The sequence below is a fragment of the Sus scrofa genome, chromosome 15, assembly GCF_054392235.1.
Source record: "Sus scrofa isolate SSC_HxYL_T2T_F1_AM1 chromosome 15, Sscrofa_HxYL_maternal_Yorkshire_Landrace_v2.0, whole genome shotgun sequence".
Lineage (NCBI taxonomy): Eukaryota > Metazoa > Chordata > Mammalia > Artiodactyla > Suidae > Sus > Sus scrofa.
Window position 1 is genome coordinate 64592147 of NC_139397.1, and position 25706 is coordinate 64617852.

General features: G+C 40.1%; 1 protein-coding gene across 16 annotated transcripts in view; it reads right to left on the reverse strand.

Moving 5' to 3' along the window:
- The window catches only part of UNC5D (unc-5 netrin receptor D), a 613063-nt gene that overhangs the window by 236756 nt on the left and 350601 nt on the right, over positions 1-25706 (reverse strand). For all 16 annotated transcript variants that reach the window (XM_021076125.2, XM_021076135.2, XM_021076133.2 and 13 more), the window contains exon 3: positions 17043-17186. In XM_021076125.2, the coding sequence (XP_020931784.1) occupies positions 17043-17186 (144 nt within the window). The remainder of the gene's footprint in view (positions 1-17042; positions 17187-25706) is intronic.

Genomic DNA, 25706 nt, shown 5'->3' on the forward strand with positions numbered 1-25706 from the left:
GGTGGGTGGGAAAGGTTTGTAAGAAAAGAGACATGAAGAATCATTTCTGACTTTCTTCAGTGCCCTCATAGCCCTCTGCAGAAAATTAGAGGGATGTGAACTTGCTATGAGTTTCAAAAGAAATGACCTAAAAATAACCTTAAGCTTTCAATACCCACTACTTCATCATATTCCAGTACTAGTACTACAGAGAGAGGGTAAAAAGGAGGAGAGAGTCAAAAAGGAAAAGCCAACCTAGAAGAAGAAATTTAGCTTTTAACCTGCACCATTAACTTTTTGATTCTCTCTTCACCCCAGCAATCCAAAGGCCAAGAATGTCGATCATGACAAGATGTAGCCACATGTCCTGAGCTTGTAAAGGCTGGACTATGGCACTAAACAGTTATCACTCCACCTCCTGTTTGGTACACACAACAGCTGAGTGGAAAAAAGTGAACTGAAGTTTGCTTGACCTTAAATCAATCTTGCCAGAACAGAAAGGGTCTAAGAGATCACTTTAGCTATCAGTTTTTCACCATTTTGGTAGCAAGCTCCGTATTTCATACTAAATCTTACAAAGAGACCGAACCAAGAATGAAGATAAAACTAAAGCTTACAAGTAAGACCTAATCATGCAGAGGTTGGGAGGATGCTTTCCAGGAAAAGAGAATGTCAAAGGCTCTGATGTAGGGACAACCATGGGTACCTGAGTAATAAAAGAAATCACCATGGCTGAAACAGCAAAGGAGAGGATCCAGGTGTAAGGGAAGTGAAGAAGGGGCTAGTTATTCCTCCAGTGCCAATATCATGGAGTTTAGAAATCCAATGGGAGAAGTTCAGCCAAGGGAATAGCATGACCTGATCTTTTTTTTTTTTCTTTTGTGTGTGTGTGGTTTTGTTTTAAGTAATCATTCTGGCTGCTGTGTGAAGAAAGGATTTAAGATGGCAAGAGAGGAAGCAGTGAGAAAATTATCACTGGAGAGAAATAATGATTGTTTATACCAGATGCAGGGAAGCTGACACATTCAGGATATATTTTGGAGATAGACTTGTTGCTGAGTGAGATGTGACTGAAAGAAACAGGAGTCACAGATGACACCTGGGTCTTGTCATGAGCCCTGAGTCACCATTACTGAATTGGGAAAGGCGGGAATAAACACAGGTTTGTAGCAATGCTGATGGCGTGAAACTCAAGACAGTTCTCTTGGGGATATATTACATTTGAGACACTTACTAGATATCCAAGTGGACATATCAGGTAGTCAGTGAATAAAGGCATCAGGAGATGAGAAGCAAGGTCAGGGCTGAGAAAAATCAGTATGTAGACAGTACTGGGGCCATGGAGTAAGAGTTTTCACCAAAGGAGAGCCTGTGGATGGAGAGACCTAGAGTATTATAGTATTCAGAAATGGGAAGAGAAGGAGGTATCTGCACAGGAAACTGAATTGTGGACAGTAGGAAGGGGAAGAAACAGAAGACAGCAAAATCACAAAAGCATCCCTGGACCACATGCCCAGAGATTATGATTCCAAACATCTTGAATAAAGCTCAGTGACCTTAATTTTAAAGCTTCTCTATCACCACTTCTATTCAACATAAGTTTGAAAGTCCTAGCCACAGAAATCAGGGAAGAAAAAGAAATAAAAAGAATCCAAATTGGAAATAAAGAAGGAAAACTACCACTGTTTGTAGATGACATGATACTGCACCTAGAAAATCCTAAAGGCACTACCAGAAAACTCTTAGAGCTCATCGATGAATTTGGTAAAGTTGTGGGATACAAAATTAATACACAGAAACTGACTGAATTTCTATATACTAATAATGAAAGATCAGAAAGACATATTAGGGAAACAATCCCATTTACCATCACATCAAAAAATAAAATACCTAGAATAAAACTAACTAAGGAGACAAAAGACCTATACTCTGAAAACTATAAGATGCTGATGAAAGAAATCAAAGCCACAAACAGATGGAAAGAGATACCATGCTCTTGGGTTAGAAGAATCAATACTGTCAAAATGACTACACTACCCAAGGCAATCTGCAGATTTAATACAATCCCTATCAAATTTCCAATGGCATTTTTCACAGGACTAGAACAAAATATTTTAAAATTTGTATATAAACACAAAAGACCCCAAATAGCCAAGGAAATCCTGAGAATCAGGCTCACTGACTTCCAACTATACTACAAAGCTACAGTCATCAAAACATTATGGTACTGATTTACAGAAATACAGATCAATGGAATAGCACAGAAAGCCCAGAAATAAACCCAAGCACCTATGGTCAACTAATTTACAACAAAGGAAGCAAGAATATACAGTGGAGAAAAGACAGTCTCTTCAATAAGTGTTCCTTGGAAAACTGGACAGCTACATGTAAAAGAAAGAAATTAGAACACTCTCAGCACCATACACAAAAATAAACTCAAAATGGATTAAAGACCTAGGTATAAGACCAGATACTATAAAACCCTTAGAGGAAAACACAGGTAGAACACTCTCTGACATGAACTGCAGCAATATCTTCACAAATCCAACTCCTAGAGTAATGAAAATAAAAACAAACAAATGGGACCTAATTAAACTAAAAGTGTCTGCACAGCAAAGGGAACCATAAACAAAACAAAAAGACAGCCCACAGAATAGGAGAAAATATTTGCAAATGCAGCAACTGACAGAGGCTTAATCTGCAAAATATACAAACAACTCAGACAGCTCAATATCAAAAAACAATCCAGTCAAAAATGAGCATAAGATTTAAATAGACATTTTGTTAAAGAAGACATACTGATGGCCAAAACAATAAAAGATGCTCAACACTGCTAATTATTAGAGAAATGCAAATCAAAACCACTTTCAGGGAGCACCTTACACAAGTCAGAATGGCTATCATGAAAAAGTCTACAAACAATAAATGCTAGAGGATGTGGAGAAAAGGAAACCTTCTTACACAGTTTGTAGGAATGTAAATCAGTATACCCACTATGGAAAACAGCACAGAGGTTCCTCAAAAAACTAAAATTAGAACTACCAGATGATCTAGCAATCCCAATCCTGGGCATCTATCTTGAGGAAACTATAATTTGAAAAGATACATGCACCCCAAAGTTCACTGCAGCACTATTTACAACAGCAAGACAAAGAAATAACCTAAATGTCCATTGACAGAGGAATGGATAAAGAGGTGGTACATATGGAATACAATGGAATATTACTCAGCCAAAAAAGAATGAAATAATGCCATTGGCAGCAACATTGCTGGACCTAGAAATTATCATACTAAGTGAAGTTAGGCAGTGAAAGACAAACCCATGTGATATCACTTACATATAGAATCTAAAAAAAGGATACAAATGAACTTATTTGCAGAACAGAAACAGACTCACAGACTTTGAAAACAAACTTACCGTTACCAAAAGGGACAGGTTGGGTGGAGGGGAGGAATAGACTGGCAGTTTGGGACTGGCATGTGCACACTGAGGTACATGGAATGATTGGCCAACAGGGACCTGCTATATAGCACAGAGAATTCTACCCAACACTCTGTGATAATCTATGTGGGAAAAAAAAAATTCTGAAAGAGAATGGATGTGTGTACATGTATAACTGAATCACTCTGTTGTACAGAAGAAATGATCACAACATTGTAAATCAAATTCTAAAGTTTCAACAAAACTTTAAAAAAAAGGGGGAAAAAAAGAGTTCCTCATGTGATTCTCTCAGCCTGCAACTTTTACGAAACCCTTGAGTAGAGCAACAAAGCTGATCAGTTGAGCCCAAAACTTAAATCTAGTTCTTATGATCTTTACTTCTTCACTTTCTGCTGTTCCTATTCCTTCTCGATAAGGCTTTTCAATAAATGAGCCTATCTAACCATCATACTTGTATTATAATACCACCTAGTCTGCAAATGGACAACTTGAGGTAGTGGTCCAGATTTTTTGTTATCTGTGAAATTTTTGGAAAGGGGTATCCATACCATCTATTTCTCTCAACTTCCATTGAATCCTAGATCTACCATCATCAACTCCTACCACCCTCTCCCATGACACTGCTTTGCCCCAGTCAATGGAAGCTAATCAACCGACGCTTCCCCACTTCATACTTTTCTCTGGTGATCACAATGACACCAATGACCATTTACTCCTTCATAAAAATCTCCACCCTCTCTTTGATCTCCCAGTGCCTCTTCAGTACTTTTTTCTTCTCTGTCTTCTTCATGGTTCCCCCTCTGTTTAGCCCTTAACCACATACAGAATGCTACTCATGGTCTACTCCTCTGTCTCTACCAGCAGTTTGGGTGTTGCAGAGTAGGATGGAAAATATATAGTATGGAAAACCATCTTAAGTATTTCAGATAAAAACCTGCTCCCTCTTATGATAGAGATTTATTATTCTAATGACCACCTACTTGTCAATGACTCTCAATGCTAAGGTTTGATGCTGACCTCAGGGCTTGAGGCTCATAAACACAATGGCATGGTGAAAACAGTTCATTGAATATTCCATGGGTAGTTCACACAAAATGTGACCCAAAGAAGAACTCAGTATCTTGTTCACTACACTAGTGGAGAAACGACTCTATGAATAATATCACTTAATGGAAACACCATTAATTCAGTCACTTTAGCCCAAAATCTACAAAGCCCCAAACCTGGGATAATCTTTAAACTTCTATCTCACTTTTCCTTAGCTTTGAATTCAAGGAGCCACATGAGCTTGGTAATTTCACCTTTCTGGAACCTCAGATTTGCCCCTTCCCCTTTAACATAGACCATCCATAATCTGATCTCTTTCTCCCTGGTCACCACATCTCCTTGTTTTTTCAAGCGTAGCTTCCATACTGTTCCATCTTTCTGTGCGTTTAACTCTTTCCTTAACTTGAACAATGGGGTTTTAAGTTAACCCTCCTTCTTCCTAATTACTTCAGGAAGCCTACCACAGACATAGGGGATCGACAAATTGTCCTTCAGGTGAGCCCCTAAAACACACCATGTTTATTCTAACCATGATTTCTTGAAAAGATTTGTCTGTAAGTTTATCTCTTCACTAGAGTGTAAGCTCCTCAAAGGAAGGGATGGAATTTTATGTATTACTGTTCTGAGAACATGGCAGACATTTAATTATTCATGTATGTCTGGCACTTCCAAACCTTAGATATCTTTGATGCTTAACCAATTTCTAGAATGCACCCCCCTTGTCCTTACCTATCCTGGTAGAGAGATGTTAAACTAATTTAAGAACAATATCACTAGCCTCAAAAAGTCCTTAAATGTTAACAGAGGTAAGTTGTGTTTTTATTTTGGGAGTTTTTGTTTTGTGTTCTTGCATAACATTATCTGTCAGAAATTTTTTTCAGTGGAAAAAAAAATGAGAGGTGAATTGAAATAAAATCTGTCCTCTTCCTCATAAACTTACACTGAGGATTTTAGAAAAAGGGCCATTTTCCAGGATGTTTCAGGTTTCTTTCACAAGCATGGCAGATTGAATTAACTGAGATTTCCTAAAAAGTTGGTGGCCATATTTCTGCAAATTCTTCTCAGGAAAGTAATAGTTGGCAATAAATGACACGAAGGCATGTTATTTGGGGAACTTTTTTTCCCATCATCTACAGTAGGATATGTTGCAAAGTAACACGCTGTTACCCAGCAGTTCCCATCTTTAAGGTTGATGTTCTCAATTGTGCACACGTTAAGCCAAAGTAACTCAATTTATACCAATTCTGTAGAAATCATCCTATTTTGTTCATAGAATCACAATCACTTACAGTTCCGAGTTATTCACACTCTATTGAGGTGCCCCTACTAGCAAAGAAAAATAAATTCACATCCCTGAGGCATTTATAGATGGAGCCTAAAAAATGCGGCATGCACAAGATGGCTTAGAAGTTTCAAGTTGAATCTTCACTATTTAAGAAAATTATACATTCTGCTCCATACTTGTGCTCATGTTTATATTTTACTGACTTTAAGGGGGAAGGCAAGTGATGTTTCAGAAAGCTGTACCATGTCTATCCTATGGCTTCTTTTATCCCCAGAACACCCCAGCATGTCCCACACCAGGCTGGCATTTTGAGAGATATGTGTACGTAGTTAAAAATGACCGATTATGTAAAATGTTCCTCAATTTAGGCTTGTCAAATGCTTTCCTATGGTTAAATACAGATAAGCTATTTTTGGAAGGAATATCATTGAAGTGATGCTATCTTCTCCATTTATCCCATCAGAATATACACTGTGTATTTGTCCCCATTTCTAGTGATGTCAACTCCAACCACCTAATTAAGGTGGCATATGGTAGCATTCTCTACAGCTAGGTTACTCACTCTCTCTTTGTAATTAATCAGTATCTTGTAGAGAGACACTCAGACTCTATAAACATCCTGTTACTCCTAAAACTTTCAGCCATTAATTTTAGTATCCATGATGCTTGTCTGAATCAATCAATAGATGCTAAATAAATTATGATAGATGGTAAATAACTTTCCATTTCCATCATTCCTTTTACATTTATTCATTTATTCTAATATACGGAAAGACTGTCCCTTTCCCCTCATTTATTTTTATATTTAAAACATATCGGTATAAATTCTTGGATTCTTTTTTAATGAACTGTAATCCTTTACTATGATCTCTTTTTTTTTTTTTTTATTTTTTTAGGGCTGCGCCTGAGGCGTATGAAAGTTCCAAGGCTAGGGGTCAAATTGGAGCTGTAGCTGCCAGCCACAGCCACAGCAACTGGAGATCCAAGCCTCATCTGAGACCTACACTGCAGCTTGTGGCCAGATCCTTAACCCACTGAGTGAGGCCAGGGATTGAATCCACTTCTTCATGGATACTAGTCAGGTTCTTAACCCACTGATCTACACTGGGAACCTCTTTATGATCTCTTTTGATGCTCAAACTGTCCCAGATGTGGCCAGTGGAACTTCCTTTTAGATGACTGCTCTTTTCATATGTTCAAATTGAGGAACATTATACACAATAACTGAACTTTACACCTGTAAAATTCAGCATAACGAACAACAAAGGAAGACTGAGGAATTACTTGGATTAAAGAAAGCTAAAGAGACCTTTCAACTGAATGTAAGCCATAGGATTTCTGTTATTATTATAAAGGATATTCTTGAACAACTGATGAAACAGAAGGTCTTTAGATGGGATAATAGTATTGTATCAATGTTTATTTCTTGATAGTAATATTATAGTTATGTCAGAAAATATGTTTATTAAAAACATACACAATGGTGAAAGATAACATAAGAAAAATGAATGTACATATGTATGACTATGTCACTATGTTATACAGCAGAAACACTGTAAATCAACTCTAATAAAAATAAAAACAAAATACATACACAATGAAGTATTTAGAGGAAAGGGAACATGGTGTCTGCAACTTAATCTTAACCAAATCAAAAAATAAATCATAATTATCTATTTGCAAATGCATATACTAATAAACACAGAAAGAGATGACCCCAGAGCAAATTTGGTCAAATATTAACATTTGAAGATTCTCAGTAAAAAGCTTAAAGGAACTTTTTTGTACTATATTTCAACGTTCTCAAAAGTCTGAATTATATCACTATACTTTTTTTTAAAGAAAACCCTATTAGTCACCTACTCACCCAATGCAATAATTGCTTCTCCAGTATCACCCCTACAAGACATACTTGCTTATGTACAGTTTGCAGAAGAATGTGACCACAATAGGCATTTCCAGTTGTCAGCCTGACCCCAAATATGCCATCTTAAAATATAGCTCCTGTGATGCTGCCTCCGGCTTTAGAGCAAAACCAAAAAACCCTGTCTCCAATTCCATGTGGAATCAGTTTTAATGTGTCCCCTAGCTGTTCAAAGCCCTTTTTATAAAATCATTACATATATAAAATGATTTAATTAACCATCACCACTACTGCCATTATGGCCAGCCTCCTGGAGGTGGAACCAGTATGGCTGCATGGGGCCCCATGCTTGATTTAATACTCTAATACCAATGGCTTAAAACTCTTAACTTTTGAACAAGGGGCCCCATATTTTCATTTTGCACTCAGCACCACAAATTTTGTGCCCAGTTCTGCTGCCTTAAGCCTATGTGGCATCTTTGTGTATACTGGACACAAATCAGATACCTATAAGAACACAGGTCTTGGGCTAGAAAATACTATCAAGAAAAACCAGTACAGCCACTATGGAAAACAGTAAGGAGGTTCCTCAGAAAACTAAATATAGAACTAACATATGATCCAGCAATCCCACTCCCGCACATATATCTAGACAAAAGTTTTATACAAAAAGATACATGGACATGCATGTTCATTGCAGCACTATTCACAACAGCCAAGATATGGAAACAACCTAAAAGTCCACTGACAGATGAATGGATTAAGAAGATGTAGTACAGATATACTATACAGTGGAATACTACTCATCCATAAAAAAAAATAATTCCATTTGTAGCAACATGGATGCAATGAGATTCTCATACTAAGTGAAGTAAATCAAAAAGAAAAAGACAAATACCATATCACTTATATGTGGAATCTAAAATATGGAACAAATGAACCTACCTACAAAACAGAAACAAACTCATGGACAAGGAGGGCAGAACTGTGGTTGCAGAGGGAAAGAGGGGAGGGAGTGGGATGGAGTGAGAGTTTGAGGTTAGAAGATGCAAGCTATTACATTCAGAATGAATAAGCAGTGGGGTCCTGCTATATAACACAGGGAACTATATCTAATCACTTATCATAGAACATGATAGAATGTAAGAAAAAATGTATATATGTATAACTGGGTCACTTTGCTGTACAGCAGAAATTGACAGAACATTGTAAATCAACTATAATAAAAAATTAAAAACAAAAACCAAAAACAGTCCTGGAGTTTCTGCTTCGGCAAAGTGGGTTAAGGATCTGGCATAGCCATAGCTGTGGTGTAGGTAGCAGCTGCAGCTCAGATTTGATCCCTGGCCTGGGAACTTCCACATGCCACAGGCACTGCCAAAGGGGCCGAGTGGGGGATAGGTAGAAGAAAAACCAGCCCCTTCTTTGTGTGATTGCAGCCATGGTCTGATTGCAGTCCTTGTGGGTGGAATGTAGGCTTCATTTTAATGCCTACCCCTGCCTTGGCCAGATGCTCTCTTGCAGTGCTCAACTCCATCAAGAGGCCTGGACCCTTAGATCCTTTGGTAATGCTCCTATTTGTCTACCTCAGCCTAAATGAAAGGATCAGCCTTTGGCTAAGAAAAACACTATTCTCTCCTGACTCTGGCTACATTCTTCCAGGGGAAGGCAAAGAAGATTGCAAGCTTTTGTGCCATTGTTACCGAGTGTTAAGTATTGGTCTGAACAGTATTTTCCATAAGCTGGGAACGAATCCCGGGTCCTGAAAAGGGAGCAAAGTAAAAGCACAGGTAAAGCTGGCAGCCTTGGGGCCTTTCAGAGCCATGTGCTGCATGTTACTGGGCTGTGTGGCTGTAATGACTCACCGGCTCCCAATTCCCTTGTGACCTCTTCTTTATGACAGTAAACATTATTAGGAGTAGGTCACAAGCCAGTGAGAACAATGATGATCCTTGAAATTATAACATCCTTGTGAGCTATGGGTGAGCTAAGAAGCCAGATGCCATGTTAGTCTCATAGCATGATCATGACAGGGAGCTCACAAGTGCACTTTCATGGAACCCTATCTGGCATAGACAGGGTTGCCTTTCAAACCAAACAAGCTTTTATAATACAAAGGAGATGAGATAAGGCTCTGTACAAGCCTCAAAGATCAAGTCAATGAGAATAATGTAACTGAATTTATTTATTTTTTGACTACGCTTGTGGCATGTGGAAATTCCAAGATTAGGGAGCAAACCCACACCACAGCAGGGACTTCAGCCGCTGCAGTGACAATGTTGGATCCTTAACCCACTGTGCCACAAGGGAACTGCACAACTGAATTTTAAAGCAAGTTACAATCTAATATGGGAAATAAGTCCACACAAAACTTCAAGATAACCAGAATTCTGGAAAAATACTAATTGGTACCATGGGACAAGTACTCAGCAAATGCCATGAGAGCTCTGAGGAGGATATTTACTTTATCAATTTTTCAGCTAGAGATGCTGGGGGGTGGGTATATTTTTCAAGGGCTCAGTTGGTATGTTAGGCTGCTGAGGTCAACTAGTACTAAGAGATTCACTATACTAGGTCTCATAAAAGAGACAGCTGGCATGCATGATGGTCCTTGGATGCAGTTGGGAAGAGAATGAGATGGGGCTGGGAATATGCTCCAGGAAGGAGAAAGAATATGAGCACTTCTAGGAGAAGAAAAACAAGTTCTTATTCTAGAATCTAAGCCATCCTAACTCAGTCAGAGGCTAGCACACTTACATGGATATACCAGGAGGTAAGATGGAAAATGTTGGTTAAGGCTGAATTTGAACACCAGATAGATGTGCCTATGTTTGTTTTAATATTTAATTTTGACATCGATAGGGGGCTAATGACTCTTTTTAGAAGGTGATATTATTTACCAAAGCCATGGAGCTAAGATCCATAAGTATGGTTAACTGGATGTCTCCTATAGCTTTCAAAAAAAGACACCACCCTCCTGCCAAAAGCAGATAAAACTAATATCGTTTTTGCTATGGGCCAGTTGATTTTACTGGTAATTTTTAGGTAGGGAACTTCATAACTTTTAAACGAGATTCTCCCCTAAGTTCTTTGCTCATTCTTGGCATGACTGCACAGATATTTTAAGAGTGTCTCAAATTAGCCCTCTATTTAAATTATATTCAGGACATAACCATATTTTATAGATTCTCTTTTTTAAAAAAAATCAACAGAACAATGGGGTTCCTGCTGTATTTTATCCTACATGGTCAACAGTGTGACTATAACAGACAAATGTTTCACTGATCCCCCAACCCCAGCAACTCCCATATTGAAGCATAGGTCTGGGTGTTAAGAAGGGTCAGGAGTTCCTGCTGTGGTGCAACAGGATCAGTGGCATCTCCAGAATAATGGGACACAGGTTCAATCCCTGGCCAGGCACAGTGGGTTAAGGGTCTGGCTTGCCGGAGCTGCAGCTTAGGTCACAAATGTGGCTTGCATCTGACCCCTGGACCAGGAACTCCATTTGCTGAGGGGCAGCCCAAAAAAACAAAAAAACAGAAGGGTCTGCTCAACTGAGGGTTAATGACAGAGGCCAAACATTTTGTAAGCAGATGAAGAAGGAGGAGAGAAATGGGAATGAAATGCAAGGGCTAAGCAGCCAAATGTTCACCCATGAAAATAAACAACTACGAATAATTGAATATTCCTCCTTTTGACAACCATCCAGCAGCAGAAGTAACAGATGCCACAGCAGCCCAACCACCTCCAGCTTGATTGAATCAGACCAATGAGAGAAGGCCTGTGGGAGTCACTCCCTGGAGACGGACTTCTGCCAATTTGGCAGGGGTGACTGTGAGCTGGCTTTATTTATTTATTTCACCTTTGGAACATCACTTTGAAATGGGGCCTCGGCTATTCCCAGCCCCAGGCAGCTGGATGGGCTGCCAGCATCTCTCTAACACAGGCTGGAATTATTAAGGAAAACACAATAGTTTAAGAAGACAGGCCCTCTGGCTACTAAAAACAAAACCTATACTTTTTTTTTTTTTTTGGCCATGATGGCATCAATGTGTCATGATTTTTGGAGTTCTCTTGTGGAACAGTGGGTTAAGGATCCAGTCTTGTCACTGCAGCAGCTTGGACCACTGCTGCTATGGCGCAGGTTCCATCCTTAGCCCAAGAATATGCTGCAGGCACAGACAAAAAAAAAAATGTGTCGTGATTTTATATATAAATATATGTATTATATATAACAATAACATATAGAAAATGTAAGTATATATCATAACTTGACCATGTAGAGGAATGCAATTTATTCAGAAACAGAATAGGAAGCAATCATGTCTGTCCTTAAGAAAATATTCGAACGTGCATGAGCATGAACTTTTCTATTATGTTCTCAAACTTCCATTTAACAGAAACCAATCAACAGGACTTAGTAGCAAGAGTGCTCGGGGAGGGTGGATGGATGTAAGGTCTGGTTCCATGTCTGCCATCTGCTGGGGGCCCTGTGGTCAAGTCACCTCACCTTTCTGAGCATTGCTTTCTCAGCTATTGACAACGTTGGAGGCATTGGTTAAATCCGTTCCCAAATAGTGCTTCCTAAGGGTGTTCCAGGGTCTTGGTGCTCAAAGTAGGGTCCACGGACCATCTGGCAGCATCATATGAGAACTCTTATAAATTACAGACTCTTGGACCTTGAATTGGACATACTGACACATTTCAACTGAATCATCCACTTTTTAATAGGAACCCAGTTGATTTGCATATATGTTAACATTTGAGAAACACTGTTCCTGGGCAAGATGTTCCAAAGTCCCCTGATCATAGAATCACCTGGATAACTTTATACCAACACAGCTTTCCTGGTCCTTCCTCAGTCTGACCCAAAAGGTCCAGGGTAGAAACTAGGAATCTACATAGGTACTGATACCCCAGGTGGATCTAGTTCAATGAAAATATGAGTGCTATAAATACAAAAGTAATTCTGACTATACTGTTTCCCTTTTAAATTGAATGGTCTCTAAGCCATATCATGCTGGTGAGCTTCATGGTGTTTTTGTAGAGATGAGCTAACACCATCATGATAAGACATCACTCAGCTGAACAGTTCAGATGCCATGGAGATTTTATCCACTGCGGTGTTGAAATTGTTAATTTCTTCTTCTTTTTCTTTTTTTTGGCTGCACCTGCCACATGCATAAGTTCCTAGGCCAGGGATCGAACCCACATGATGGCAGTGACAGGGCCAAATCCTTAACCACTACGCTACCAGGGAACTCCTGAAATTATTAAATTTGAATGGATCATTGGTTAAATGCACGGAGCATGGGAGTTCTGATTGTGAACCACAATAATTGAATGAATAATATAAAAACGATACTAATTTTGCAAAGTCCCCTCAAGACAACTGCTATCAGATTCATAAGTGACATTCTTATATCAAAATCCTTATTTAAGCACATTAAGATGTCTTTAGCACTTCAAAAAACAATCTTAAAGAGAAAAAATATGGTGACAATTATATCTAATTTGGCTTTTCATTTATTGGAAATAAAAACTATCCTCATGTGCAATGTGTTACTTGCTGGGAAGTGCTTGCAAATAGCAGCCAGAAATCTCTTTATTTCAAGAAAACATGAAAGTTATTAAAAAAAAAGTGTTTCTTCTTTCTTCCTGCAAGCAAATCAAAAGAATTCCAACCAAGGTCCTAAAGGCGGTTTTTTCCCCCTCCACTTTTGATGCCATTAAACATAGTTAAATTTCAATTTACATTTTAATATACACTGGTCCCCAAGTCAAATGCAATATTTAATGACAAATCATGTCTTGACTTGCATAAATAATTTTAAATAAATTAAAGAATCTATCTCTTGCTACACAGGAAGAAATTAAAAATATGTTGTAAATATTAGAGATTATATTACGCTAAGTGCATAATACAGGCTTTAAAGATATTCTTTTTTAACTTAAAAATCACTTTTCATATTCATATGTGCATAGCATACACAAAAATGACAAAATGATTTTTTAATCCCTAAAGTGATTTTCAAGATGATTTCCACAAAAGTATCTGCTGACTCTAAAAAAGCAGGAAGTGATAGAAAAGTGTTTTCCATTTTTTAAACCTTTTCTGATTCTATCATACTCAACTCAGGAGACTTGGATACATAGGGTTGGCCTAAAATGAATTTTAGAATCTATATAGCCATAATCTGCAGAAAAACTAAGTAACTAAAAATATAATTCAGTTCAATTAGTTTAAATATTAACCCACTTACTGGTGTATGATGCTGGGGCTACACAGAATCAGATATGCCATAAAATAAGAGCAAATGACTGATAAGAGTTAGCTTTGTGTTCAGTATGGTTTAAAACACTTTAAAGTTATCAAGATCTCTAACTCTTACAGGAATTCTATGAAGTCAGCACCCTTTTAAGACACAGAGAGGTGAATAAATTGTCCACCATCACAACATGGAGATAGGAACTAGAAACCAAGAGGACTCCAGTGTCTGGGTTCTCAGCCACCAGGGTCACATTTGTGAAACTGGAAACTTTAGGGACAGATACACATGTCAGGGAAGTGAAGCAATACAAACAGTAGAAGAGTGTTCAGAAGGAAGTACAGAGTACATGATCAAAGGCTACGGGATTGGTGCAATCACTATGGAAAAGAGTATGGAGATTCCTCAAAAAACTAAAAATAGAATTACCATTTGATACAGTAATCCCACTCCTGGGCATCTACGCAGAGAAAACCATGACTCGATACAATCCATGTACTCCAATGTTCACTGCAGCACTCTATACAGTAGCCAAGACTACAAGCAACCTAAATGTCCATGACAGAGGAGTGGATAAAGAAGAGGTGCTACATATAGATAATGGAATATTACTCAGCCATTAAAAGGAAAGAAATAACAGCCTTTGCAGCAACACGGATGGACCTAGAAATTATCATGCTAAGTGAAGTTAATCAGACAGTGAGACACCAACATCATATGTTATTACTTATATGTGGGAATCTAAAAAAAGGATACAATGAACTTTTTTGCAGACCAGATACTGACTCACAGACTTTGAAAAACTTAAGGGTTTCCAAAGGAGACAGGTTGGGGAGGGATGGGCTTGGGGTTTGGTATGGAAATGCCATAAAATTGAGTTGTGATGACAGCTGTACAACTACAAACCTAATAAAATTCACTGAATTAAAAAAAATACACAGAGGCTATGGGAAATGAATGAAGATGAGTTTGAGCCCTTCTTTGCCAAGCAGGAGGAAACCTCTGGAGGTTTCTTGCAGGCATGTGACAGGAATGAAGTGAGTAAGTATGGAGGTGACAGAGTTCAGAGGTAGAAAGATTAACAAGGTAATACTTACAGGACTGCAGGGGTTCCCTGGTGGCCCAGCAGGTTAAGGATACTATGTTGTCACTGCTGTGGCTCGGGTTAATGCCGTGGCACAGGTTCGATCCCTGGCCCAGGAACTTCCATATGCTGTAGGCACAGCCAAAATGAGGAAACAAACAAACAACATATAGGGAATCAAAGGATAGGTCATGTGGGGCTCCATGAAGTAGAGGAAGAAGATGCACAGGAGAAGTGACATTGAGAAGAAAGAAACTGAGGGAACTCTTCCCTACGCTGTCTTGCCTCTCCTCTTTTCAGGCTCCAGAGGATAACTGGCTTCACCCTAACTGGAGTTAAATGTGGCAGCCTGCCTGGCCAATGCCATGCTGGAGGCACAGAGCTGGATGTGTCAAGGAAAACTAAAATCAAACACGGTCCCTCTCTCAGCTGACCCGTCACAAGGTATTTCCGGGCTAAAATGTACTAAAATCACTTCAGGAAAAACACTTCCCAGGGATCTTACACCAAGAGCACAGCTTACAAGATGACCTTCTCTTTGGCCCCCTAGGGCCCAGTCAACCAGGCAGGAGCCTCCCAAATCACCAGAGGAGTGAAGGTGAAGTGCAGAGGCTAAGACAGAGATTTCCTTTCCCAAGAAACATAAACGTCTCTGCAACCAGCAATTTACTCCTATGCTTAATCCCTACACCGTCAACATCTGCTAGGAAGAATTCCTTGAGTCCTTAAATAAATCCCTCTTGTCCTATATTCTTCATGGAAGCAGCGCTCTCAGAAGGTAGTGAAGGCAACATTTAAATAAAACAACAATAGCCATCTCTGCCCTCCATCTCTCCCTTTCCTTCTTGGCTGGGGTAGGGAGGGGGTGGGGAGTCCTTTTACACTCCTAGACATGCAAAGGAGATTTTATGGGGTCCCATCAAGGTGGAATAATGGGGGGGGGGGGAGGGTAGGATAAAACCATTTTAAAGAAAGACAAAGGAAGTTTCTATATTTCTTTCATTTTTTTGTCTTTTTAGGGCCACGCCTGCTGCATTTGGGGGTTCCCAGGCTAGGGGTCCAATCGGAGCTGTGGCCACTGGCCTACACCATGGCCACAGCATTATGGGATCTGAGCCACATCTGTGACCTACACCATAGCTCATGGCAATGCCAGATCCTTAACCCACTGAGTGAGGCCAGGGATCAAACCTGTGTCCTAATGGATGCTACTCGGGTTCACTAACTGCTGAGCCACAACAAGAAGTCTGAAGTTTCTATATTTCTAAACATGTTGGAGATGATCAGAAACACTGATGCTGCTAACAAAGGGGACAGGCTGTGGGGGAGGGAGGAGTAGACTGGGGGTTTGGTATGCAAATGTAAAATGAGTTTGTGAGGATGGTTGTACAATTGTAAATATAATAAAACTCATTGAATTATTTAAAAAATAAAAACACTGATACCGAAACATGACAAAGAAATCTTAGGCTCTCCTGAAAGGGAATCTGTTTTTTTTTTTTTTTTTTCCTCAAGTGTCTTTTTTTTTGGTCCTACTTGGGCCAAACAAATGCAGTTTTAAAACCCATTTCCATGTTTTAAGATTCAGAGCAAAGAGGTTTAACAGTAGGCTATAAAACTCCCTTAATCTTTAATGTCTTATTTTTGCAGATTTGCTAGAAAAGTACAGTCAACAGTCATTGCTCAACTTTTCCCAGCAATGCCCCCTGAACTGTGTCAATGATGATGAACAGCAAAATCCATTTGCGTGGTTTCATTTTTATTTTTTTCTTTCTCTCTCTCAGGAACAGTTTTTCCTGGTATTGTGGAGGCACCTGCGTTCTGACAGTCCAGGCAGAATCTCTTATCCAAAGCGATTTGCTGATTGTGCTCCAGAAAAAAAAAAATCTCCAACATGTCAACCACCGTTTGACAAGAGGGAATGAGCAGAGGTGGCGACAGTTCTGATGGTTTCTTACTGTCCTCTCCCCTCTCTTTTGCTGAAGCAGCTGGCATGTCCTAAGCCCCCTTCTGCACTCTGTAAGTCTAGTGTGTATTTATACAGGACAAGGAGGTAACCAGAATATACTCACAGGCTATGCGCACAGAGGCCTTTCTGCTCTTGGAGGTCCCCAGGTGGCTCCAGGCCACACACTGGCACCAGTAGTCCTCGGGCCCATGGAAATCCTCCACCTGCTGCCTGGTGACGTTGATAAACACCTCCCGGACCTTCAAGCCTGCAAGAGAGACAAAGCAAAACCACTGAGGCTGGGGTATGCCTCAAATGCAAAGTGAAGGCCAGCCCCACCTTTTCCTGTTAATTAAATAATTCTGTTCTTAATCAAGGCAAGGTTTTAATTACTTTGACAATAATATATTACTGCTAATTAAATTCCAACAGCTGAGTAGGCTGGAAGGAGTAGAGTGTAAAGTACCACCAGCCAATGAGACGCACATGTAATAGAATAGTTTGCACAGAACCTTGGCACAGTGCTCTGGCTGTGTCTTTCTTAGAGTAAAATATGCTATGAGGAATGTAGCACCACATTCATTGCTGGGATTCTAAAGGGTAAAGAGGCCTCAACAAACCAACCTCGGGAACATAGTTCCGGGTGGTTCTAAATGCTCCCCACCCCTGTGAATGGCAGCTGGAGAGGGTCACTCTATCTATGTGTCTTAGAATTATTTTTGCAGTGGGGACAGCATGGAATGGGTAAAGAGGCTAGGAACCCCAGGAAAAGCCCTAAACTCCAGACAACCAATGGGATGAAGACAAGCTGAACTAAGTTACGTTTGAAGCCATGAGAACTGAGGAAGGTTCTTCAAGGAACAGAATGAGAAGGTTAAGAAAAGAGAGGCTTTTATAGAAAGAGAGCTAAGGCTGAATGAAACTAGGAAAAAGGATAAATTAAGATCTTGACTTTGTATTATTATTATTTTTTCTTTTTAGGGTTGTACCCACAGCATATGCAAGTTCCTGGGCTAGGGGTTGAGTCAGAGCTGCAACTGCCAGCCTATGCCACAGCCACGGCAATGTGCTATCCATGCCACACCTGTGACCTACACCACAGCTTGAGGCAACCCTGGATCCTTAACCCACTGGGCAGGGCCAGGGATTGAACCCAGATCCTCATGAACACTACGCCAGGTTCTTAACCTGCTGAGCCACAAATAGAACTCCTGTAATTTTTTTTTATTATTACTCAAATCAATTTATCACATCTGTAGTTATATAATTGATCATAACAATCTGATTTCACAGGATATCCATCCCACAGCCCAAGCACATCCCCCCACCCCCCAAAACTGTCTCCTCTGGAGACCATAAGTTTTTCAATGTGTGTGAGTCAGCATCTGTTCTGCAAAGAAGTTCCGTCTGTCCTTTTTTCCTATTCCACATGTCAGTGAAAGCATTTGATGTTGGTGTCTCATTGTATGGCTGACTTCACTTAGCATGATAGTTTCTAGGTACTGGCACAAAGACAGACATATAGATCAGTGGAACAGGATAGAAAGCCCAGAATTAAACCCATGCACTTACAGCCAACTAATCTATGACAAAGGAAGCAAGACTATACAATGGAGAAAGGACAGCTTGTTCCATAAGTGGTGCTGGGAAAACTGGACAGCCACATGGCAAAGAATGAAATTAGAACACTCCCTAACACCATACACAAAAATAAACTCCAAATGGATTAAAGACCTAGATATAAGACCAGACACTATCAAACTCCTAGAGGATAACATAGGCCAAACACTCTCTGACGTAAACGACAGCAACATCTTCTCAGATCCACCTCTTAGAGTATTGACAATAAAAAGAAAAATAAACAAATGGGACCTACTCAAACTTCAAAGTTTCTGCACAGCAAAGGAAACCCTAAACAACACAAAAAGACAACCCACAGAATGGGAGAACATCTTTGCAAGTGAATCCACTGACAAGGGATTAATCTCCAAAATTTATAAACAACTTCTGCAGCTCCATACCAAAAAAACAAACAAGCCCATCCAAAAATGGGCAGAAGATCTAAACAGACAATTCTCCAAAGAAGACATACAGATGGCCGAGAAACACATGAAAAGATGTTCAGCGTCACTCATTATTAGAGAAATGCAAATCAAAACCACGATGAGGTACCACCTTACACCAGCCAGAATGGCCATCATCCAAAAGTCTACAAACAATAAGTGCTGGAGAGGGGGTGGAGAAAAAGGAACCTATGACACTGTTGGTGGGATTGTAAATTGGTACAACCACTGTGGAGAACAGTATGGAGATTCCTCAGAAAACTAAAAATAGAACTACCATTTGATCTAGCAATCCCACTCCTGGGCATCTATCCAGAGAAAACCATGACTTACAAAGACACATGTACTCTGATGTTCATTGCAGCACTATTTACAATAGCCAAGACATGGAAACAACCTAAATGTCCATCGACAGCGGAGTGCATCCAGAAGATGTGGTACATATACACAATGGAATATTACTCAGCCATCAAAAAGAACGAAATACCAGCATTTTTAGCAACATGGATGGATCTAGAACTCCATGAATAATTTTAAAAATTATTCTATCTTTACATTCCGCTTCTAACAGTAAAAAATCTGACTGGTGCTTCTTCCAAACCTCCAGCTAAGGACTACCAGCCGTTCTTTCTTTGGGAAAAGACAGTCGCCTTGCACAAAGTGCCCAAGAGGAAAGGACATCCTCCTCACTAGTATTAGTCAGGTCATCACAAGTAGGGGAGGAGCCTTTAGAGTCAGCATCTTCTCTGCAGCATCTTCCAGCAAATACTGGCAGAGGTGGTGCCTTGCCCCAGGATAGGCAGCATGGAAGAAAAATAGATGATGCTTACTGAATTCCACTCAAGTGCCCAGCATCAGGAAAAGCTTTTGCCACTTTACTCACTACACTTCCACTAGGCACTGATGCAGTAGAGGCTACTCTATTCCCCCTTGGTGGAGGAAAGAGCTCTTAGAGAGTTATTTGCCTACAATCACACAGTCTGTAAACAGAAGGACAGGGTTTAAACCTAGATGTGTCTTACACCCAAACAAGCATTTCATGCAAGTACCTCTCAAAAATTCAATTCTGTCCCCATATTTTTAGGTACTTATACTTAACTATGGAAATAAGACCAATATGGGCAACATTTACAATGAGCTCATTTTAAGGGTGAACAGGGGGAGACAGGAGGGAGTGGGATGAACTGGGAGTTTGGGGTTAGTAGATGAAAACTATTATACTTAAAATGGATAAGCGATGAGGTCCTACTGTAGAGCACAGAGAACTATATCCAGTCTCTTGGGATAGACCATGATGGAAGATAATATAAGAAAAAGAATGTATGGGGGAGTTCCTGTCATGGCTCAGTGGTTAACGAATCCGACTAGGAACCATGAGGTTGCGGGTTCGATCCCTGGCCTTTCTCAGTGGGTTGAGGATCCAGCGTTGCCATGAGCTATGGTATAGGTTGCAGATGTGGCTCAGATCCTGCCTTGCTGTGGCTGTGGTGTAGGCCAGCAGCTACAGCTCTGATTAGACCCCTAGCCTGGGAACCTCCATATGATGAGGATGTGACCTTAGAAAAGACAAAAAAAAATTTTTTTAAAAAGAAAAAGAATGTATGTATACATATTATCAGTATGTGTGTGTGTGTATATATATATATATATATATAGATAGATAGATATATGACTGGGTCACTTTGCTGTACAGCAGAAATTAATACATTATAAGTCAACTATAATTTTAAAAAATTTAAAATAAGAGCAACATGTGGAACATTTAAGGAAAAATCAAGTGTATCACTCTGTTTTTCTTTAAAAGCAATTCACGGGACAGAACCAGCAGTATCATCTAAACAAGCCAGGGCAGCTTGGTGGAGGGGGTGGAATGTGCTTACAAATCCTGGGTGGTGGTTGGATTTAAAGCACAGGAACGGAGGTGTGGGATTAGTCAGGCTGAGGAAACGTTCCCTTCCGCCCAATCAATAACATGTTATTTATAGTTTGTGGGGAGAGAGTTTCATGGCCACATAAATCACCGTGTACACAATTTGAGTTATACTTTCTAAATCTGTGGGAGATATTACATGGAGAAAATCATCATGAGGGCAGCTGGTAATTCACATCTTTCCTGTTTGTGCACAAATGTATCTTTTACCGGTCAGAGATGTGGTAAGAATCTACGAAGCCATCTACATCAAACAGGAGAGAAGCCTCAGAGATGTTTCGACTGTTAATGTTGTTGCTGCCTTTTAAAAAGAAATTTGGGAGTTTCCCTTGTGACTCACTGGGTTAAGCATCCAGCTAATATCCATGAGGATGTGAGTTTGATCCCTGGCCTCACTCAGTGGGTTAAAGGATCTGGCGGTGCTGAGAAGAACTGCAGTGTAGGGCACAGATGCGGCTTGGATGCAGCATTACTATGGCTATAACTTAGGCTGGCGGCTGCAGCGCAGCTCTGATTTGACCCCTAGCCTAAGATCTTCCAGGCCAGGAGTGCAGCCCTGAAAGAAAAGAAATTTGCACTTCAATAAAATAAAGTGGGAGAGGAAGGACCAGGACAATGAGAAGGTAGAGGTGGCAGGTGAAGAGAAGAAAATCAGATTACCCAAAAGTTCATTAGGACAGAAAGCAGACCTATATTGAGGATTTGAAAATAAGGTTGAATAAACAAAGATAAAGAACAAGGCTGGAGAGAAGAGGATCTGTTTTATATTTCTTAGTTTTGATTTGTGACAAAGGGTAGATGATCTTACTTTGAACAGAGCGAGGGAGGAGAGAGAATACCAAATCAATGTCTCCAGGTGTGAGGTGGGGTAATTTTGTTGTGCCCAAGCTCCCCTACTGCGGGATGGGGACACCAATGGAGAGAAAATATGCTACCCATTTGGGAATCAGAGATAGTTTCACTGAAGAGGCATTTGATAAGCTTGGAAGGTCGGAAATGTGTTCAAGCTCATGGGGAACTATACACACACACACACACATATATACACATGTGTATATATACATGTATATGTGTGTGCATATACATATATGTATATGTGTTTATATACATGCATACATACATATGTATACAAATATACACACACATATATATATTTTTACCTTTTCCATCTTCTAAGACTGTCTAAACCCATAAGCTTCCTCTTCGCTGCAAATAGACACCTTCCCAAAACAGTTCAAGATTATCAAGTTTATAAAGCAGAGAGTTCTGCTCTATCCAAATTTTAAAATGTGCTATACTCTAATCTAGGCACCATGGTGTTTTAAGGGTACCTGGGCCGTTTTAATAAGGGAGAATAAGGCACTCAGCACAGAAATGGCCATCAAGAAGGAATAAGTCTACATACCAGCTCCCTAGAAACAGGAGGCCTAGCACCCAGGGCCACAGGGAGAAGCACCAGAGTCAGTCAGCAAATAGAGGGGGTCAGGGAACATGCAGGCAAGAACCTTTATTGAGGTTTCCACAGGAAGGAAATGGAGAGGCAAGGTGAAAATATTTAGCTAGCTTGCATTATTTCATTGGGTTCTGGGACAGAATAGCTGCCTCTGCTTTTTGGGTACCTCGTCCCGGGTTAGGGCAGAGGAATGGTGGCCAGAGTATAAGAGCATATATGGGAGTATAAGGGCTTGATTATAGAAGTGGTCCAGGTAAGAGCTCAGGTGTGAAAGGTGTGCTCACAGGGAGCTATCTGCTGTCTCTAAGGATTAGTCAGTCCTGGGCCGGGCAAGAATCCTGGACAATCAGCAAGGCTCCAAGAGGTCAGAGCACCAGACACAAAAACTTGAAAACACGGTTATTACACATGGACAGACAGGTGTACATTTGTTTTGGAAAGCATAAACGGTAGCCAAGGACCACACTCCTCCCCCATGGAAGTCACACCTGATCTCTCTCCATTGTTATCAGGAAGTTTAGACTAACCCCAGCTAAAAGGAAAGCACTGAAGCAGCATTTCAGTATTACAATGGCTCAGTTTCTTGTCATTCACAGAAGCTCTCCATGGGTTTGAAGAAGCAAAACCAACATAAACCAACTATTTCCAAACATAGCAGGGTTTGTTGTTTATTTTTTTGGCTGCATTGATGGCACATGGAAATTCTTGGGCACTAGGGATCGAACATGTACCACAGCAGTGACCTGAGCCAAGGCAGTGGCAATGCTGGATAGTTAACCCCCTGAGCCACTTGGCAACTCCCAAACAGAATTATTTTTCCTTCAGGCAGCATCACAGTGTGAAACTTCTTTAAAAAGCCACAAGTGACATCATTCCCCCCACCTCACAAACACATAGTGACTCTATGGATTAGATCTTTTTCTTCAAACACAAGGCCTTCAGCCTTTCCAAACCGTGCCCTCTGAGAAAACCCTTGGAAAATCATAAATATTTTGTCTCTATTATACTTTTCTCCACCATAATAACAACAACAACAACCCTAATAATTTTTTTTTTTATGGCCACACTTGCAGCATATGGATGTTCCCAGGATAGGGGTCAAATCAGAGCTGCAGCTACAGGCATACATCACAGCCACAGCCACACCAGATCCCAGCCACATCTGTGACTTATGCAGCAACTTTCAGTGACAGAAGATCCTTAACTCACTGAGTGAGGCTAGGGATGGAACCCATCCTTACAGACACTATGTTGGGTTCTTAACCTGCTGAGTCACAACCAGAACTCCTAAAATGCAAACTTTTAAAGAGTATATTCTCTCTCACATCTTCACTATTGCTCTATATTGTGATATATTTTACATATATATGCATATGTAAATATGTATAAATACATATACATGAGAAACACCCATTGAAAGCAGCTCTATGTAAGGACACCTCCACCCATCCTCCTGCCCTGAAGTTCATCCAATTGTGTTGTACAAACAGCCATGTACTTCATCTCAAAAGATGGCAGCAAACTGGTTCATAGGAAATGCTACAGGGGAACAAAAATCCCAGGCAAATAGAAGATGGCATCTCATAAATAAGAAGAGCATTGTACCTGATAACTTGTAGAACTCTAATAAGCACGGAAAAGTCCAACCCTTTAAATTATTGTGCAAATTATAACCATCAGCCTTTGTTATGGAGGAGAGTCTTACAGAAGATAAAAATATGACTATGGGACTGGTATGCTAATAAGCTTTCTACGCTGTTGAATGGTTTAGTTGTAGATAGACTAATGTTGGCAGCGTATGAATAATTGCTCTGCATGTACTAAACATAACAGAGCAGCACAGAACTTCATCATTTGTCAGCTTTATTTGTTTAAATGAGAAAAATGCTGACAGCAGTTATTGCTGTAATCCCCTTATTTATCAGATCGGAAACACTAGTTACTCTTAGCAGGTCTAATCCTGTTGGGAGAATAAAAGTTAGGGAATTTTCAAGCTAATTGAAGGTATAAGCTTCACGGCTCAAAGAAGAGAAATACACAAGACAGGAGAAAGAAATGGAGAGAGAAAAAGGATGAAATTTATGTATTTCTGGTCAACTTTTAATAAAAGCTCTAGTCCTAGTCCTAATGTGTTCTGCAGAAAAGAAAGAGTTCTGCAACGGTACTTAACATTCAGCGCCAATCGCATCCTGTGCCTACTAACAGTTGCCCCCTCCCCTTCTACCCCCCACCCTCCACACACACCACCCTTTCCCCTATTATCTATGCTCACTGTCACTCTTGCAGGAAGCCCATTGGTAGCATCCTGCTATGACTATTGCTGCCAACCAGTTCTCAGATGCACCTAGGCATGGGTGCTTAGGGAGGATATGACATGGTTCTCCATGCTCAGGATCTCATTACAACTCGATGTCCAACCTTTTCAAGTTCTTGGTAGTGGTGTGCTCACTAAATAACCAGATTCTAGAAGGGAGGTGAAAATTCCTCTTCCTCCTCCCATATTCCCAAACCACACAAAAGTAGTAAGAGGCCAGCAAATTAGGTTTTGGGGGATTGTTTTCTTAGTCTAGTCTCTGGGTCAATTTCCCTGGACCATTTTAGTCCAGTGTTTTACCTTCTCTGTGCCTGGTTCTCCACATTATAATGTTTTATGACTGGGAATTAACCATGAGAATGACTATACAGCTTCCAGGGACAAAACTCCAAAGAACTATTCTAATAGAACTTTATGAGTAGCATGGGACCTTGCTCAATTTGGGAGAACAGGAAAAAAATTAAACTCCCCACGAAAAGCCACCATCTCATATTCAAGAGCCTTCTCTCACAGACCATCATCTCCCTAAGTATTTCAGTCCCTGTAAAGCCTGGAGTTGGCTCTGAGCTAGCCCTGCCTTACTCCACTGTCTCCTAAGAAAACAGAAAACAGCCCACTTAGTGGAAGAAGCAGGTCCACTGCTTATATAAGGGGATGTTTTTCACTTGTCTCTTCCTAGGTTTGGAGCCGAGAAAACAAGTTTGAACAATGAGAGGCTTCCCCATATTTTGAATAATATATTACCATTATTAATTATTATACCACTTATAGTGCTCTTTCCTTCTATTAATGCCATTAATAAATCATTTTATTTCATCTTGACACAATGATATTATTTCTATTCTATTATTATTATTTTGCTGTGGGTCCCATATCATAGGAAATAGAGCAAAGATGTCTTATGGGTCACAACATTTTTTGTTGTTGTTTTTGCTTTTTAGGGCCACACCTGTGGCATATGGAGGTTCCCAGGCTAGGAGTCTAATCGGAGCTGCAGCTGCTGGCCTATGCCACAACAATGCCAGATC